Below are 13,693 nucleotides of genomic sequence, written 5' to 3'. Positions count from 1 at the left end.
CGGTACAAATCTTCTTCGCTGAAAAGCGAAACGAAAGACGTCGCTGCTGCTGCTTTTTGGGATTCGGACCTTGTTTGGGTTTTAGGTCTTTTGGAAGATAGATAGAGAGAGAGAGAGAGAGAGAGAAGAGAGAGAAGGCGATAGAAACGATACGGCAACGTCGCAAATGGCGTCGCCGATACCTCCGAACACCGACTCCGACGCTGAAATCGACGCCAATCCGAGCTCGAACGCCGATACTCCGAACGCATTGGTCCCCGGCGGTTCCGCCGCCAGCCCCCCCGTCGTCTGCCTCCTCCGCTTCGCCGGCGACTCCGCTGCCGGCGCCTTCATGGGCTCTATCTTCGGCTACGGTCTTTCTCTCTCTCTCTCGTTCATTTGCTTCGTTCGTGTTGATGTTACGCGCTGAATAAGAGGCTCTCGCCATGATTGCTTCGCACTTTTTATGTGCGGTTGTAAGCTACTGAGCGGTTCGGAGTTTAAATTAACCTCGAATTTAAAGGATGAGATATAGGTTGGTGATTGAATTCCCTCGATGGTGATTTCTGAGTCGGTGATAACTATGTATTGAAAAACGATTTATCTTTTAGGCCTTGTTTCCCCTATTTTTCTGAATCGCTGAGTTGTTTGTTGCATATTCATGTAAATCTGTGATGCCAAATATATGTACTTCCAAAGCTGCAGTTTCCATTGATAGCATGGGCTTATCAATCCAATTTGACAATGCTGTGCATTTATACTTCAGCTTATCTAGCTGCACGGACTGGTGGGTGTTTGTATTGATCGATAATGCACAATGAAGAATGTCCTGTGCTGCTTGTATGTCTTTTGTTTGATAATTTGCACAGTTAGCGTTTGGGGTAGTTTGGAAAGAGGAGAAGAAATATGCTGAGAAAGTGTGCACTGTAGTTGCTTTTGTGAAAGAAGGAAAGAAATTTTCGTTGGTTTCGTGATAAGATGGGGTTGTGAATTGCGAGGACGTTCGCATTGGCCTTGTTATTCTGAAGGTGGAATGGAACGAGGACTTGCCTGGAAATAAAAGGAGCCATAACCAATAGGAGTATTTTTAGGGTTTCTACGAATGGGTTGCAAGTATTTCTGGTGTAGATATAGAAAGTGAACTCCATAGTTCGACGTGGATTTATCGGTGGCAGATATGGAATGAATGCATAATACAATAAGCTCCACAGAGTAATTGATACATGGAATTGATATTGATCTTTTCTACTCATTCCTTTTTGTTTCTGAATCTCGCTATTAGAAACCATGTGCAAATTACACCCTGGAGAAAAGAGCACCTGTCTGACATGAACAACTTGTGAATTCTATATGGTTTTGCAAGTCTCAGCTGCAAATAACTTCAGTGGAATCTGCTTGAAATTTTGCCTAATGATGTGGTGCAGGTGCCGGGTTGGTTAAGAAAAAAGGTTTTAAAGGATCATTTGCAGAGGCAGGATCTTCTGCAAAGGTGCGAGAAGTGTGATTTTTCATAGTAAATAATATGTAGGACTCTAGCTCCTGACAATCAGGCTTCCTCATTTATATCTTGTTCTGAACAGGCGTTTGCAGTCTTGTCTGGTGTGCACAGCTTGGTTGTATGCTTTTTGAAAAGGCTGCGAGGAAAGGATGATGGTTTGTTATCTCAAGTCTAGGACTAATTGTTGTTGGTTCTTTTCTGAATCGGAGTATGATTTTCTTTTTTCTTATGCAGTATTTAATGCCGGAATAGCTGGATGTTGCACTGGTCTTGCTCTTAGTTTTCCAGGTATAATGTTTTTTCCCACCCATGGTACAGCTTAAGAAAGGGCATGATTGTGTGTTTGCTGTTTGAGAGATTTAGAGAGACAACTAAATGGTTGAAAAATAATGTTGGACAGCTATGTTATGTTATTAAATCTTTCTATCCTCTTATTTGCTTCTAGATTAGCCATTTTGACCATCTGCGATTCGTCTTCCTGTGGTGAGATGTTGGTGACTTCCTGCATGTGTATATTCTCTTTGAGTTTATCTAAGACACAGATGACGGAAAACGTCAGTAGCATTGATCCATAGGATCTTGGTCCTCCCCTGGGTAAAACACATCAACTTGACGAGTTCAAAATTTCCATTAGCGATGGGTTCACGCTAGAGAGATTGGTTATGTCGCATGATAGTGCAGAGTTTTGTCTAGCTTTTGGATTACCCTTACCAGATCCATATAGAAAGAGTGCTCAGAATGCTGTGATGCACGAGTTAAATTGTACTTATAGAGTAAATCAAGTTGTCTTTCACTGGTTATGCGCCTCATCTATGTTTTGTACGACTCTTTAGGTGCACCACAGGCCCTGTTGCAGAGCTGCCTCACATTTGGAGCGTTCTCATTCATTATAGAGGGACTTAACAAGCAGCAGCCAGCACTGGCATATCCAATTGCCTGGAAAAAACACGTTAAAAACGATTTGCCCTCTCTTCCAGCGTTACCTCTGCCTCTCCCTCTCCCTGACGAACTGAAGGGAGCATTTTCTTCTTTCTGCGAGTCCTTGAGGAAGCCTAACAAGGGCAAAAAATCTGTTGCTCACTGATAAATCCAGGGATGCGTTGGTCACACCCGTTGATGCTCCATTTGTTTGTTGTGGCGCTATGTACTTTGTAAATATCGTAGTTGAGATATTCAAGGCAGTATTTGAATTGAATTTTGAACTCTGATGATCTCCTGAAGAAAATCAATGGTGCCATTGTCAGTAGTAGAGTTCTTTCATGTAATGGTTTTTCACAATGTCTAGGATACAAAGGAGAGCCTGAGAAAATGACTCATGTTATAGTCGTGTTTTGAATTGTCTTCGCGACAAAGTAGACTAAATCTTGACTCGTGAACAGTGAGAGGTCCGTCAAAGGGTCCTTTGCTGGATAAAGAACGCTTCCACCAAAAAGATATTAATAGTTACCTTGGTTGGTTAAAGCTAGAGTTGAGTTTTACAAACTTTTGCTACTGGCTGGCGTCGAGAATGGGGAATTTGCAGTTGCATAGTACGTGACTACTCGTTAACTACCTTGATGCGTTTTGTCTAGCTGTTGATAAACTTGTTCATGCTGGCTATGGGTATTAATTATTAGGTAATTGCTAATTGTGTACTTTACATTTTTAATGGCATGCTTTCATGGTTTCAAAGTCTTGGGTAATGGGGATAACTTCCTATTTGCTCATTCTTCCGAGTTTTTGCTCATTTTGTCTTTTGGTCAGAAGTTTTTTTTCGTTTAAAGAGTTGATTTTTAGGTGTTGACCACGTTACACATCATGTCCTTCACATGAAAGTTTGAAATATGAAATATCTTTGCCATTATCTGAATCAACGAGGTGTAAGCTTTTGCCTGCTTGATGGGTAAAGTGAGGATAGACGTGCATGTATCTAGGGATAAAGCGGATGCTCAACACATATCTCGCCACCCATTGAATTGACTCGCATCTTACATGATTTATGAGATTAGTGGGTTATTTATGAGTCGAGAGCTTCTGAGGAAAAGAACAAAGAAAAGTCATTTTCTACTGTTTTCTTTGCCGTTGCTAAAGACCAGCTTTTCTCAAAGTGCTATTATATCAATTAGAACAGACTCTGCTGACCAAAACGCTTCAGCAAAGCAAAGAAACTAGAACAGGTGTTGCATCCTTTTTCAAGATCATCTTCCAAGGAGGAACCATTGGAAGACTTTAAAAGATCCATCCAACTCGGAGACAATACTTTTAAGCGAAACAATGACTTCTAAATAATCTTCTTCTCTAATCCTTTTCATGGAAGATGCGGAGAGCAAACGTTTCACTTTAGAGGTCACTCTCATATCTATTTGAATCTTGTTGAAGATAAGTACGGTTTATGTCAAAGCTGAGAGGTTCTAAGGTAGATTGACAAGGAATAGAATGGGTTGATGAGGAAGATGGCATTCGTTTTGGTTTAGTTCCCTGAGAACTATTCAGCCAATCTAATCAAATTGTACACGCTCCTAAAATACACCGAAGTTACAACATGCTGGTTTGAACTTCCTTGTCCATAAACAGTAGCTACTAAGATGTTCCCGACATAGTCGTTACTCCAAATTGAAGCCCGGGTTCACTCTGCAGAGGAAGATCATAGAACTCGGATAAGTAAGTCAAAGCTTCAGAGTTACTGTCACAGACTTTCCACAGCGACCCGACTTCTCCTTTGGAGACGGTGCCCCAGTGCTCACAATCATCAAGAAAGTCCAACAGCTTTGCATAGAACGAGTCATAATTCATCAAGAGAAAAGGAACAGGAAGAGCAGATCCGATCCTCTCAAGCTGAATTAAAGCCAGAATCTCAAACACCTCATCCAGAGTGCCAATTCCACCAGGCAGAGCTACTACAGCCGTCTTGTCAGAACTGCTGCCCCTAACCACGGCATCCACCAAACCATGTTTCCTTGCAGAGAAAAACCTGGAATTTTACCGAGGAATTAATAAAGGTTCAATGGAACTTTACTGATAATCTAAAAAGGAATTCTTTATCGGGGTAATCTCGAAAAGAGGACTAGCATGTTACCTGCAAGTAAGATAAGTTTCCGAGGGTAGGTACGGATGAAAATTAGAAGCAGTCCACTCTCCGGCCTCTTTACCTATCTTGAACCCACCGACTGGCTTTCCTGCTTCTAGAGCGCCTTTGGTTGCAGCGTCCATGAGTCCAGGACCGGCCCCTGACCAAGAAGTACAGTCCAAAAGTTTTGCTATCTGTTGAGATTGAAAACATTAATGCTCGTCAGATCCTCCTAAGAAAGATAGGGCATTGTAATGTGGCTTGCTCGCTCAATTATGTTTAACCAAGAGTCTTCCCAATAAATCCACAAACTAAAGCACCCATTACACTACAGGGATTATGAAGGAATAGTAAGTGACAGCCACTCGCCTCTTTACCCAGCTCCTGTGCTTGCACGTAATGCTTATGATCAGGCCCCATCCTTGAAGAGCCCAAGTAAACCACTCCCCTCCCGAGCCTGCGGATGAGGTTGTAGCATTGTTGTATTTCCTTCCTGACCTTTCAAAGAACAAACTATGTGTGAGCTTCCCAGGTTGCTTTAAATCTGTAATGCACTCAACATCAGCACAATATTAGGACAGTCGGAGTCGCTCGCAAGATCTGCAGCCGAATTTAAAGCAATATGTGGAGAAGATACTCTTGCCACAACAAAGAAAAGAAATGATTGGGTACTATCAGGAAGAGAATAGATAAGTTAAGACAGGCGGTGCCGCTTGGTCGATCCGTTCATCATAACAGGTGTAAATATATATAGATAAGCTCAATGAGGACTTTCCATTCAAAAGCGTGCTTGCATTCCTGTCACCTATCAAGCCATCGGAATATGTTCTATATCAAAACACTCGTATCTTACTACAGTACACTGACATCGGCAGTAACAGCAATGTCTAGCGACATGGTCATATTGAACTATCAAATTTGCAACGCAAAAATTTGAAAGGTGTTACCATGAACTTGAGACAGGCATTGATGTTGATACGAAGACTGAACTACTAAAGACATTTATAACATTACACTTTGCGAATGCCGCACACTCTCATTTCCAAAATTGAGACCAGTTTTCCAATATCAAATCCAGCTCACAGAAACACAAGCTGCACAGTCAATAATCTGCTGAGGATGAATCAGAAATAACAGCGTATACCTCATTTGGGCTCGTTCTTTCTTCAAAATCAACAGATTCCGGCGTGCGAGACGCGCGAATCTTTATAGGGCAAGGCCTCTGGTTCAAGAGCTCGAAAGCAACGCCGCGTTCTCTTCTTCCATTGAGCTGTGGAAACTCGACACGCCTGTGCTGGTGCCCGATGGGCATGACCTGAGAGCCCCACGAGCAAAACGAGTAGAGACCCATGACTGGTTCGTTCCAAAGGTTGAAACTTTGCGGTCAATAGCAGCTTGAAATTCCGATTTCGAGGTGATATTCGTGGGATTTAGGAGACGAGTCGTTTCAAGAGAAGAGGAGGAGCGTCACGGACTAGAGAATGGAATAAGATTCTATGATTCTTTATTACTCCACACCACTGCTGACGAATTTTCCTTCTCTTAGATGTCAACTTGGACTGTTGGAGAAGAAGAATCGGATGAAATTTCCAAAGAAATGGTTGCCTCGTCCGTCCCTCCCTCCCTCCTCCCTTTTGGCCTGTTCCTTTTTGGAGTGTCTGCAGGTAGTGCTGTGAATTGTGTGATTAAGGAGTTTTTCTTGATCTCTCCAACGACCGATTTACTATTTAAAAAATGTCGGATGGTAATGCAGTTTATCAAAATTCTGTATAAAATACCGTATCGCACGTAAACAATTTAGATATATTCAATGAACGATCCAAACCTATTTTTTTCATAATCTAACGGTCACCAAATTATGAGGATCGAATTTCGGGAATTGGCAAGAATTCCGTATAATTGGAATCATTATTCCAGATGTAAGGACGAAATTCGATGGCCCATCTATTGGATGTAATCATAAACCATGAAAGCATGTAGGTTGCTCCTCTATTCATGTATGTTTAGCATTAATGTCAAGAGAAGATCTTTTAGATTTTAGCACATTAAGACTTGATTTAATAGAACTTGAGCATTGATTTCCTTCTCTACAGTTTTACTTCCCCAGCGGATTACATGGGATGGTGGATCGGTTCTTGGCAGATGCATATTGGAAGGCAGAGAGCTGGAGTTCTGCATGAAGAAGATACAGAGGAAGAAGGAGCTGCACAAAATGTTACTACGAAGCCGAAAAATTCTGGTCTTGCAATCTTTTAAAATTCTTACCCATAGCTAATCTTGTGATACCAGGTGTTAATTTCAAGAGCTTTGTGATGGTTGATCATTATTCGATATATGTTTACACTGTACCGGCGTTTGCCATCCTTAAACCATATCCACTGCATTTTGATTCAACAGTAGATGCTCGTCTTTTAAGCAACAACAGTATTTGTTTCTTATTCATAACATACGAAACATTAGTCTGTTTCCTGGGAATCCGGTGCGACCCTTCTGATGTTATTACGAAATTTGCAGGGACATCCGAGCGCCCAACAGAATCCAGTTCTCAGTTGATGGTCTGGTTTCGTCAACTTGGCACTTTGGTCCTTTTCATTCATTCGCTTCTCAGCCCAACAAAGAAAAACGATCACGCGTCCCTGCAACAAGGATGAATTGGATATGGACAATTCGAATAGAATTTCATTCTTGAATAAGAATACATTTATCTATTTATTTCATTCATTCCATGACCTACTACGCCATGATTTCGAATCCAAAGAATGATAATGACAGATATATTCACTCTACCAATAAACAAGCCGGATTTGGTTTATCGTAAAGAATCTGCTTGTACGTATTCTTAGGCTTTACATCAAAGCAATTCTTGAACCGATGAACTCAAGGATGAATAGAAAAGTTAGCAAGACAAAAGAGAATACTCATTCTATTCCAGTTCTACATGCCATTCTGTTTTCTCATTCTTTCCATTCTATTCCATCTGAAAACGAAAAAGGCAAAAGGCTTCAACAGATCGGTATTGTGCTAGATGGCTACACTGGCAGTAACATTTCATGTAATCAACCATGAAGCAAAACTGATTCTGAAATGCTAAGATCCTTGAAGAAAAACCGTTACCACCAATTTTGGCATGATCCATGTAAAGCGTACCGTACCTCTCAGCCTCGGCCAGTTTCCTTCCCATACTTCTGTTTCAATCGTTCTTTTACAAACTCGTTACGAGCTTGGATACGGGCCCGCTGAGGGGCGATGTTAACGTACCAGAGATGCAATCCATAAGCGAAAAGGCCAGCTCCGGCGGCGAACATTCCGGTCGTCATTGCCATCTTCCTTGGATTGGAGGGATAACAGAACCCCATTTCGTTCGACTATGCCTGGGCATAACAAAAAGAAGAAATCAAACTGAGGCATAGTGGTAGGGGCAAGATCTTCTGGAAGTGATAGCGTCGGCTTTCTTGTGCCTCGTCTGTAATTATTGCTAGGTAAGTTCGTCTCAGTGCGAATACTGGTGCAGCTTTCACAAGGGAAAGAACTACAAAGTCCACCCAAACTATAGCGAATGTCAATTAGAAAAGGGAGCAAAAAGAGATCGCTACTAAAGAGCAGAAACATTAAAGAGAGTCAATTCTTAGGGTGACATTAAGCATTTCTTTCAGGTATTTTATCAAGCACGTAGAGGGCATAAAAACGAATCTACTTGTAACCTTTCGAGTTTCATCATTACTGATCGAACGGATCGTGACCCGAGAGTCCTGCTCGAGAAAATGAAGAGGAGTAGTGTTCAAAGCTCACCGTGATGCTAAAGATTCGTAGATCGTTCGCTCGCGTCGTGGCTGAACTTTTGGAAACAGAACAGGTAGGTACGGGAGGAGGTACTTCTATGGTTTTGAACCGGCGGGGATCAGCGACTTCCCTTGTTGCTCTTTTTATTATTTTCATGGATAAAAAACTTTAAAAAGTAACCCATTTATCTAAACGAAAAAGCAAGTTGAAATACTAAGAAGGAAAGGGCGTATGCTTTAACATTTTAAGAAAACTTTGAAGCGAGGATAATTTGACAACTTCAAGTTACCACAACATGGGGAAAAAGATTCAAGTCCATCCATACTTGAAGATTTAATTTGTTATAAGCTCGAAAAATATCTCGTGAAAATGTTTAATTTCTTTGATTTTGTCATAGGATTGTCAATTTCTGGTTGGTAAACATCTACCGTAAACTTATTCGAGATATTCAGATTGGCACCTAAAATTGGACAGTGCTTATTTACACAAAAAGAAGAAAGAAATAGTCAACTTTTTATAGTCGATAAAACAAGGCTTGATCGGTTAGTCAAGGGTTGGTGAACAGGGAAATACTCTTACAAGAAGCAGACAAATCAATAACTGATGTAGAAGGGCTGTCGACAACGAGTAGAGAGTAATCGATAAGCATCTTAGCCAAGCAATGAAGCCTATGGACAATCAATTACCATGGGATTTATCCAAGTGTTGGACATGAGAAATGGGGAGAATACATCAATAAAAAATGCCGACCGGAGGTACTACCGGTATCAAGTGAGTTGGGTGTCTTGGTGATCTTGAAATTTGTAACTTACGAACGATGATTATTAGGGCCCGTTTGGTAACGTGCCAAACAGTGAAAATTTCTGTTCTTTTGTTCCCAGAAATAGTTTGGGAACAGAAATGCGTTTGGTAAACTTTTTATTCTCGGGCACATTTTTACAGAAATTTGTGCCCAGAAACAGTTTTGGAAGAGAAACAAGAAGTAAAAAAAAGTTGCTTCTTGTTTCTCGGTACAATTTTGAGAATCAGTTTTTTTTTCTTCTTTTTCTTTTTTTTCTTTTCTTCTTTGTGTTGCTCTTTCCTAGGTTGTGGCCGATCGCCGCGACCGGCGGCCAAATATTAGCCCAGGGCCTGCGAGGGCGTCATGGCCCTCGCCGGCCACCCAGCGGAGGCGAGGGTCCCCCTTGCCGGCGAGGGCTAGGGCCGGACCCTCGCCACCGGGCGAGGCGGCTCGCCGTCGGTCATGGCGAGGCCGAGCCTCGCCGTGGGTCGCGACGGCGAGGTTGGCCTCGCCCGATCCGGGCGAGGCCAGCCTCGCCGTCGCGACCCATGGCGGCCGACCTCGCCTTGGGTCGCAACGGCGAGGTCGGCCTCGCCCGGATCCGGCGAGGCCGAGCCTCACCGTCGCGACCCACGGCGAGGCTCGGCCTCGCCCGATCTGGGCGAGGCCGAACTCGCCATGACCGACGGCGAGCCGCCTCGCCCAGGCGGCGAGGGTCCAGCCCTCGCCGGCAAGGGGGACCCTCGCCTCCGCTGGCGAGGCCCGTGACGCCCTCATCGGCCCTGGGCTGTGGCCGGTCGCCGGCGATCGGCCATGGCCAAAGAAAAAAATGGGTAGAAAGAAAAAAAAAATTAAACAATTCAAAATATTATTAATAAAAAGAAATTTTGTGTAGTTACCAAATGCATTTATGTTCTTTTCTACTCTAGGAATAGAAATTTTGGACAGTTTATCAAACGCCTTCAAATGCTCAGAAATTGTTTCCGGGCACAGAATAAAAAAAAATCATTTCTATTCAGAAATAGTTCCCGGGCACAGAATGGTATTCATGCGTACCCTTAGTGTACGAAAGAGAAATTGAAGTTGGGATAATAACTGCTTGTTCATTACGTGTGTTGTCAAAGCACTCCTTTTTTCCTCATACATCAAGTCATTGGAAGTTTACTGGTCTCCATTTTATGTTCCCTGCACATTAAATTCTAGATTTCGTCTTTTCACTTATTCTCAATTCTAAGCCGAGTAATTTCTTGTATATAATCTATGGAAACCCTTTTCATAAAAACCCAAAATCAATCTTTTGGTGAAACAAGTTTCGCTTTCCAGGTGAAAACCCGGTGAAACAGTGCCATTAGCTTCAACATGAGAGACAAAATTTCGTACGGCCCAACGATTCAACAAGTAACCCTACGATGATTTCTAACCATCAGTCTCAAATTCATATTGCCTAGCAGAGAATGCATAAAACTTCTGTCAATTATCAAGTTCGAACCACGGCAACTAGGAGAGAATCAACTTCGTATCAACCACAGAGAAATTCCTCCTCACTTGACAACTTAACTGAACACAAGCCATAATTTTCTGTACAGAGATAAATAGTCACATAAGCCAATTCCGACTGTACACCGTAGTTAGTCGTGTGAGTGGTATTGTTGCGGCCGAAGCATTATCAGTGCACTTGCTAATAGTTCAAAGAACTGCCACGAGGATGCCTCTCACACTGCAAGGCAAGTACCATCACGTGCTGCTCCGTTTCCAACAGCTCCTCGAAGTGCTATTCACTATTGAAAGAACTTATGGCCCTCCTTCCCCCAAGGAAGCATCGTGCCCAACTTCTGATGCACTGCACCACATGCAAAAGATTGAACCTAAAAGGAATGCTAGCCGACCAAGCAGGCTGCAGAAACAAGGGCCCCAAAGTGGAGGCTGCCATTCTCCCATTTAGAGTAATGAGAAACGTCCTTTCGCGATAATGTATTTCAGCATCCAAGGCTTTTCATGATGCTACTGAGCCTGTCGACGACAATAGATGGGATGGCATACGATCCGGAGAGATTGATAGCGTGATACTCCAATCCTTTCCACTTGGCAATCAGAGCAAAATGCGGACGCCTGTATTCTCTGCTGATGATCTCCAGAATCACAGTTTTGGGTGTTGCTGACACTATGTGAGTTAAACCTGCACCATGAGCACCAATGATGACTGACGCATCCTGAATAGCTCGGACTTGTTCTTTCATGGACATGTGGGCAAACAGTCCATTAACAAAGTTTATCTTGCAGCCAAGATGATTAGTCGTCCAGCTCTGCAAGGAATCAAAAACTTCTTGCTCATTGCTTAGCCTTGATTGGACTTTACCACCGTGACGTGGATGGGCTAGATAATCTTCACGCCTCACAAAGAGTACGTTATAGACAGAGACCGGCTTTTCCAAACGCTGCTTGTGCACTGGGGATCCAAATGCCGCTCTAATCATTTCTCCAAACTCAGATAACCGTGCAGTTTTTTGGTCATCTGGGTCTCTCCAAAGATGAAGGGCAGATGCTCCGCTACAGTTAATATCTTCAGTCAGTCCCTTGAATAATGCTGTTTCATATCCCAAAGGAGAAAAGATAGCATGGCGGAAGCAAACTGCACCGCTTAAGTTTTTGGCATATCTGAGGCCTGAGAATAATGCTCTCCATGTATCTTCTAATTGTGTCTGCAACATACATTTGTAAATGCCAAGAAGTCGGTCAAGACAGATCTCTAAAATAGATGCATACATACAAACAGCAGAGCTACAGAAGATCTTAATAACTCCCTCAGTTGTAACCTGGCTCATGGCTGGGAACAACTATGCTCACCGATCAAAACGGCGCATACCAACAGCAGGAGCTACTTAGCGAAGATGCAGTAAAAAGCAATGGAAGTAAATTGATCTTTTAAAATAACTAAGCTCAAAATGCAGCACACATACCGAACAGTGGCCATCCACAAAGACCAAACGAGGTCGATACGGTAATCCAGTAACTTTAGAAGAGACATACGCACTGTACCAATCAGTCACCGTGTGGAATAGATTTGCATACTCAAAGCGGGTGACCAGAAGTGTTGATTCCTCGACCCACTGTCAACAAGGTAATGTATGTTACAAATACGGTGTCAATTGGAGAAAGGAGAGCAGCGCTAATAGGTTTAGGCAACAAATTTCAACAACCATCACACGTATCCCTCTAATGTTTGGTCCTTGCATATTAGTTCCAACACCTCATAAATCCGACCCGCATTGCTGCTTAAATTTCCGGAATTAGGAGACCACCGGAGCTCCTGTAAATTTCCCCACCTTCCTTACAAGATCATTAGCTCCCAAATGTGGAGACTGTAGACAATAACATTTTGATTCCATCCGTATAACGTGTGCATTGAATTTCGAAACAACCACATTCTCCACATTACAAAAGAACCGCTTCAGAAAGACCACTCAAGTTTTCAAGACATGACGAGCTTAAACCTGAGAAACATCCCATTCCAGTCCATATACAGAAGTATTTTCGTTTGCATAATTGCATCATCTACAAAAACGGAGAATCGACAGCTCCAGAAATGATTACGAAACCCTGACCTGATCGCACCGAAACTCTGCGGCCCCAACGACGTCGATCGATCCGATCAATTCCCGCATGGTGTGCCGCGACACATCACCCGCAGGAACATACCTGTCTAAATCATCACCAGTCACCATCCTCCTCCTACTTATCCCTCTACCCGGCCCAAATTCCGTCCCGCTCCCTTCAATCTCGAACGCGCCGTCGCTTAACACCGGCAACTCCTCCTCCTCTCCCCTTCCGATCACGTCCTCCAATTTCTCTCCTCCTCTCGACATCTTAATCCTCCCCGCCACCATCTTCAGCCTCCCTCCCTCGCATATTGAGCTCCGGAGAGTCTCGCTGTAAGAGCACCGGAACCAACCTCCTCCTCCTCCGCCCCCGACGGCGGGGGCGGAGGACGAGAGGAAGTCGACGCGGCGAGCGAAGCCGTTGCCGAAGTAGGCCTCGCAGGAGCGATGGGAAACGGCCGCGGCCTCCTGCGACCAGGGGAGGTACGAGGGGAGAATCGGCCACGGCTTGAGGTGGCGGCGGCGGTGGCTCTGCGGCTGCCGGGGGCGGTTCTCCGCCGAGAGGGACCGGTCGGAAGGGCCGCCGCGGTGCTGCGCGTGGAGGAGGAAGTAAATGGAGAAGGAGTTGACGAAGAAGAGGATGAGGAAGGTTTTGGAGGTCATTATGTTCATGGCCCTTCCTCTCTCTCTGAAACTCTTCTCCGTCCTTTTTTCTTTTCTCTTGTACTTCCGTTTTGTTGATCGTTGCTCGCCGGTGGCTGATCAAAGGGAAGTCCTGGCGTAGGGGGTTCTCCTTCAACGCGTGCGTTACCAGGTTTACTGTAGATTGAACCAATGGTGTGCTGCCAGGTGTCGAGATGTTTTGTTTGATCACCTAATCAAAGTGGGTGAACCGATGATCTTTGTTGATCTGGTTATCAATTACGAATGTTGATCGAGTCCTTTAGTATTACGATGTAGGAATAACGAGACAAACGGTCTTTGAAGTTTGATTTAATAGGCAATATAGTCTC

The 13,693-nt window shown here is 43.6% G+C and overlaps 3 protein-coding genes and 1 long non-coding RNA gene across 6 annotated transcripts; 1 reads left to right on the top strand and 3 right to left on the bottom strand.

Annotated features, from left to right (window-relative positions):
* The first annotated feature begins 44 nt into the window (after positions 1 to 44).
* Positions 45 to 2,723, top strand: LOC115667854 (mitochondrial import inner membrane translocase subunit TIM22-3). The gene is made up of 5 exons (XM_030589395.2): positions 45 to 353; positions 1,404 to 1,468; positions 1,560 to 1,632; positions 1,712 to 1,765; positions 2,311 to 2,723. The coding sequence occupies exons 1-5, from the start codon at positions 167 to 169 to the stop codon at positions 2,559 to 2,561; spliced, it is 630 nt and encodes a 209-aa protein (XP_030445255.1). The 5' UTR covers positions 45 to 166; the 3' UTR covers positions 2,562 to 2,723.
* A 1,162-nt stretch (positions 2,724 to 3,885) lies between these two features.
* LOC115662838 (probable cytokinin riboside 5'-monophosphate phosphoribohydrolase LOGL10) lies at positions 3,886 to 6,164 on the bottom strand. The gene is made up of 4 exons (XM_030584931.2): positions 5,668 to 6,164; positions 4,893 to 5,021; positions 4,533 to 4,717; positions 3,886 to 4,427 (listed from the first exon to the last, which is right to left on the bottom strand). The coding sequence occupies exons 1-4, from the start codon at positions 5,872 to 5,874 to the stop codon at positions 4,037 to 4,039; spliced, it is 912 nt and encodes a 303-aa protein (XP_030440791.2). The 5' UTR covers positions 5,875 to 6,164; the 3' UTR covers positions 3,886 to 4,036.
* Positions 6,165 to 6,422: 258 nt separating this feature from the next.
* LOC115663220 (uncharacterized) lies at positions 6,423 to 9,087 on the bottom strand. Of its 2 annotated transcripts, XR_008815783.1 has the most exons (3): positions 8,313 to 9,014; positions 7,676 to 7,894; positions 6,423 to 7,159 (listed from the first exon to the last, which is right to left on the bottom strand). It is a non-coding gene; the product is annotated as an uncharacterized LOC115663220 (long non-coding RNA). The 2 variants fall into 2 exon arrangements; XR_004003396.2 differs by lacking the exon at positions 6,423 to 7,159 and having other exon boundaries at positions 7,420 to 7,894; positions 8,313 to 9,087.
* Positions 9,088 to 10,539: 1,452 nt separating this feature from the next.
* Positions 10,540 to 13,403, bottom strand: LOC115667355 (beta-1,2-xylosyltransferase-like). 2 transcript variants are annotated; one of them, XM_030588947.2, is made up of 3 exons: positions 12,687 to 13,402; positions 12,042 to 12,191; positions 10,540 to 11,783 (listed from the first exon to the last, which is right to left on the bottom strand). In XM_030588947.2, exons 1-3 carry the CDS (start codon positions 13,350 to 13,352, stop codon positions 11,061 to 11,063), a joined length of 1,539 nt encoding a protein of 512 aa, XP_030444807.2. In that variant the 5' UTR covers positions 13,353 to 13,402; the 3' UTR covers positions 10,540 to 11,060. The 2 variants fall into 2 exon arrangements, with proteins under 2 accessions (XP_030444807.2, XP_056163972.1); XM_056307997.1 differs by lacking the exon at positions 12,042 to 12,191 and having other exon boundaries at positions 12,687 to 13,403.
* Positions 13,404 to 13,693: the final 290 nt, after the last annotated feature.

Source organism: Syzygium oleosum, unplaced genomic scaffold, assembly GCF_021117445.2.
Source record: "Syzygium oleosum isolate NSW1041296 unplaced genomic scaffold, Sole_v2.1 Sole_v2.64, whole genome shotgun sequence".
Taxonomy (NCBI): Eukaryota; Viridiplantae; Streptophyta; class Magnoliopsida; order Myrtales; family Myrtaceae; genus Syzygium; species Syzygium oleosum.
The sequence above is the reverse complement of the archived record's forward strand: the minus strand, read 5'-3'. Positions and strand labels throughout refer to the sequence as shown.

Excerpts from the sequence above, each read along its gene's own strand:
- LOC115667854 (XM_030589395.2), top strand. The coding sequence starts at position 167 with ATGGCGTCGCCGATACCTCCGAACACCGACTCCGACGCTGAAATCGAC. Across the intron at positions 354-1,403 it reads GGGCTCTATCTTCGGCTACG|GTGCCGGGTTGGTTAAGAAA; the intron begins GTCTTTCTCTCT and ends GATGTGGTGCAG. Across the intron at positions 1,633-1,711 it reads GCTGCGAGGAAAGGATGATG|TATTTAATGCCGGAATAGCT; the intron begins GTTTGTTATCTC and ends TTTCTTATGCAG.
- LOC115662838 (XM_030584931.2), bottom strand. The coding sequence starts at position 5,874 with ATGGGTCTCTACTCGTTTTGCTCGTGGGGCTCTCAGGTCATGCCCATC. Across the intron at positions 5,022-5,667 it reads AAAGAACGAGCCCAAATGAG|GTCAGGAAGGAAATACAACA; the intron begins GTATACGCTGTT and ends GTTCTTTGAAAG. Across the intron at positions 4,428-4,532 it reads GAAACTTATCTTACTTGCAG|GTTTTTCTCTGCAAGGAAAC; the intron begins GTAACATGCTAG and ends GTAAAATTCCAG.
- LOC115667355 (XM_030588947.2), bottom strand. The coding sequence starts at position 13,352 with ATGAACATAATGACCTCCAAAACCTTCCTCATCCTCTTCTTCGTCAAC. Across the intron at positions 12,192-12,686 it reads CAGAGTTTCGGTGCGATCAG|TGGGTCGAGGAATCAACACT; the intron begins GTCAGGGTTTCG and ends CCTTGTTGACAG. Across the intron at positions 11,784-12,041 it reads TTGTGGATGGCCACTGTTCG|ACACAATTAGAAGATACATG; the intron begins GTATGTGTGCTG and ends TGTATGTTGCAG.